Source organism: Austrofundulus limnaeus, unplaced genomic scaffold, assembly GCF_001266775.1.
Source record: "Austrofundulus limnaeus strain Quisiro unplaced genomic scaffold, Austrofundulus_limnaeus-1.0 Scaffold112, whole genome shotgun sequence".
Taxonomy (NCBI): domain Eukaryota; kingdom Metazoa; phylum Chordata; class Actinopteri; order Cyprinodontiformes; family Rivulidae; genus Austrofundulus; species Austrofundulus limnaeus.
The window spans coordinates 294,704-298,007 of NW_013952514.1; the positions used below are offsets into that span (position 1 = coordinate 294,704).

At 38.3% G+C, this 3,304-nt stretch overlaps 1 protein-coding gene across 2 annotated transcripts in view; it reads left to right on the forward strand.

Moving 5' to 3' along the window:
* e2f3 (E2F transcription factor 3) overlaps window positions 1-3,272 on the forward strand; it is an 18,708-nt gene extending 15,436 nt beyond the window's left edge. For both annotated transcript variants that reach the window (XM_014014248.1, XM_014014249.1), the window contains exon 8: window positions 455-3,272. In XM_014014248.1, the coding sequence (XP_013869702.1) occupies window positions 455-762 (308 nt within the window). In that variant the 3' untranslated portion in view covers window positions 763-3,272. The remainder of the gene's footprint in view (window positions 1-454) is intronic.
* The last annotated feature ends 32 nt before the right edge of the window (window positions 3,273-3,304 follow it).

The window sequence follows — 3,304 nt, forward strand, 5'->3', positions numbered from 1 at the left end:
AGTTATAGGTCTACATTTCTTGTTCAAATAAAGAACTTCATGTTTACTAGATTGTTAACTAATTATTTTCGAGTTAATTTTGCCTTAATGAACAGTGATTAAAAAAATAACCTGTAAAACTCTGATGTTAGGCGACGTGGTTGAAAATTTGGGTGCACCTAACTTTTGTGCTGGTGCGCCTAAGAAAAAATGTTAGGCGCACCGGTGCAACCAGTGCAAAAAGTTAGTCTAGAGCCCTGCTTTGAATGAAAGAAAATAACATAAAGATACTGCTGATATGATGACATTTGTTAAATTCTTGGAAGCTGTTTTCGTTCAGGTCAAGTGTAATTCTTGTTTGTCAAATATTGCATCAAAAGTGACTCGTATATTATTTTGTTTATGCGTTTTATACATATGAAGCTTTTTGCTTCAGTAGAGAAATAAATACTAAATAGTTGTTTAATTTTCACAGAGTCCAGCTGCACGCCCACCATACCCACCATATCCAGCTCCTTCCTGTCTCCGCCCAGCTCCTCCACCTCCTCGGCCGTCTCCATCACCACCCTCTCCCCCATCTCGTCCACTTACACCAGCCTCCTCCAGCAGACAGAGGACCAGATCCAGTCGTCCCAGGGCCCTTTCTTAAACCTCGTGCCTCCCATCCTGGACGACGACTACCTTTTAGGTTTGGGAGACGACCAGGGAATCAGCGATTTGTTTGACGCTTGTGACTTTGACAAAATGCCGGCGCTGGGTCTGGACGAGCTGTTGTGCAGCTAGCATTAGCTGAAAGGGAGCTAGGGAACGAAACACTGAGGGCTTTTTCTGTCCCGCAGAGGTCAAAACTCCATGTTTCCATGGTACGAATGAGAAAATGGACCGGTCAGTGAAGTCAAACCCCGCCCCCAGCAGATAGATTTTTACAGAGGGTATTTAGATGTACTTTAAGAGACTGTAACGTTTCTTTACTCTTAACGACAGAAAGTCCAACAAAGACAAAACAACTTGAAGGAGCGCTCCCCTCCACATCACCTGACATTAATAGCCACTTATTGGTTGACTGGGTGTAGTTTAGGAAAGCAGTACGATCACTGAAAATCACATGTAGAATGGAGAACCAACCAAGCAAATTAGAGGGAAACATGTTGCTGCTTCTGGTTCAGCAAATAAAAGTTTCAAATCTAATTTTAAGTTCTCAGGTGATCTAGAACAAACCCAAACTGCATTAATGCCAAGTGTTGTAGGGAGGAGATTTTATTGATTTAACTTTTTTTTTTACATAAAAAGAGATTGAGGGCTCATAGTGTTGACTGTCCGTATTAGACCTTTGATGGGAAACGTTTTAGAAAAGAAAAGAAAAGTGTAGTTTAGGTGAATGATATTGGTGACTGCAGTTAATCTGGGTGACGCGGTGCCTCGTCGCTCACATCACATGAATGTGGTGTAGACCTGAGCACCAGCCTCGATTTTAAAAACTGCATGTTAAACTGTTTTTTAGAGCACCTCTGAATACCTGAAATTCTCTTAAACCAGACCGGCGTACCACCGGTCTGTCGTTCAGTGATGAAGTGGGGACACTGCAGATTTTAACTGTGCAATGATCTGTACAAACAGGCCATAAAGAAACTCGTCTCTAATAACTGATAACTATGCTGTTTAGCTGCAAACGGAGCCCAGAAAAGCCATAATCCCTTGGTAAGAAGGGGTTTATCAGAAAGCACCTGACACATTTACACGAGTCACCCCTGTAAAGAATTTGTAAACTTGTAAATCACCTGGAGTTGATGCTTTTTAATACTTTGTAAATTTCCAGACTACTTAAATCTTGCTGCTTTTGAAAGATGTGGTTAACATCATTTGGAGTAGAGTTCTGTGAAACGTTTATGACCAGATACCTTGAACAACTTCAGCGTGAAGAAATTGTTTATTTCTGACTAGATTGACAAGCTAATAAATAGTCCAAGCAAGGTCAAGTAAAAGTGGATTGCTCCTTTCTTAAAACTGCTTTAATCTCCAGAAATTCATAGTACCTCATGTTATAAAACTCAATTTTACAAATCCTTTACACCTCTGTTTATTTTGCATTACATGGTTGTTTCAGCAGAAATATTGTGATAATCCTGCAGGAAATGCCCCTGAGTAGCACTTGAAGTGGTACAGACTAGCTGCTACTGCCATGCGTGCTTGCCAATAGCCATAATATTCTATGGAAATAACCAAGAAATTCAAAACAAATTGAAGTGTAAGGGTTTATAAAATAACGTTCACATAAACTACTATGCATTTTTCAGGATTTGAGTTGTAAGATTTGCGGCAACCTACTCTGGAAGTTAACTGTTTTTCCAAACTGAGGTTGTTAAGACATTGATCTGCAACAGGTAAGACGATATTTATTCATAACCTTGCCACAGAACCCTGCTTCAAATGGATTACTTTTACTCTCACCATAACCAGAGTCCCTCTCATGCCTTTTCAGCTTGTCTGTTCAAGTTTGACTTTGAATCAGATGCTGTCCTCCACCCCCGCACATTTTTTACTTTAATCTATCAGTACTATATTCATTTCTTTAAAAATAACAAAATAAAAATATAGACGATAAAAATACAAATCACAAATAAAATGAAAGGCGGCAGAAAGAAGAAAAAACATCTTGTAGTATCTGCGCCTTTTTCCTCCCAAAATTAATATTTTTAAACAATAGTAATCCACAAACAAAATTCAAAGTTTTCAGTTTTAATGGATTTTAATTATTGCGTAATGATAAAACTCACCTAGAGAACAAAATATCTGAAATCGACAAACTTCAGACTAATAAATGACAGAAAATAGTTTTTTTTTTCAACACAGCTGCATCTTTTTATGTTATTGAGTCTAGTTCCAAAGTAGTGATACATCCAAATAAATAAATAAATAAAAAGTAGAAACTGCAAACATCTTTCATCGACCACAGGTCATTTCTCTGCTGCTTGCGTCGACCCCCCACCCCCGACCCCGACCCCAGCTGTTGGTTTGAGTAGACTTGTGTACAGCACGGATGATTCGGATCCAGTTCGCTGAAGGGTTAGCCAGCTTTGTGTAAATTTGTGTACAGTTTTCTATTTTTTTTCAATGCACAAGGTACTGTAGGCTACCTCTCACTAATTGTTAATAGTAATATAGCATAGCGGTCAACGCCATAGATTGAGTCTTCAGATTCCCATTTTTTTGTTATAGAAATTGTATTATTAGTAGCAGTATGTTGGATTTTACAACCGTGAAATATAAAATTGAAGACTCATAAACTGGTTTTATATTATTATTTTTTAAATTTAATTTATAGGAG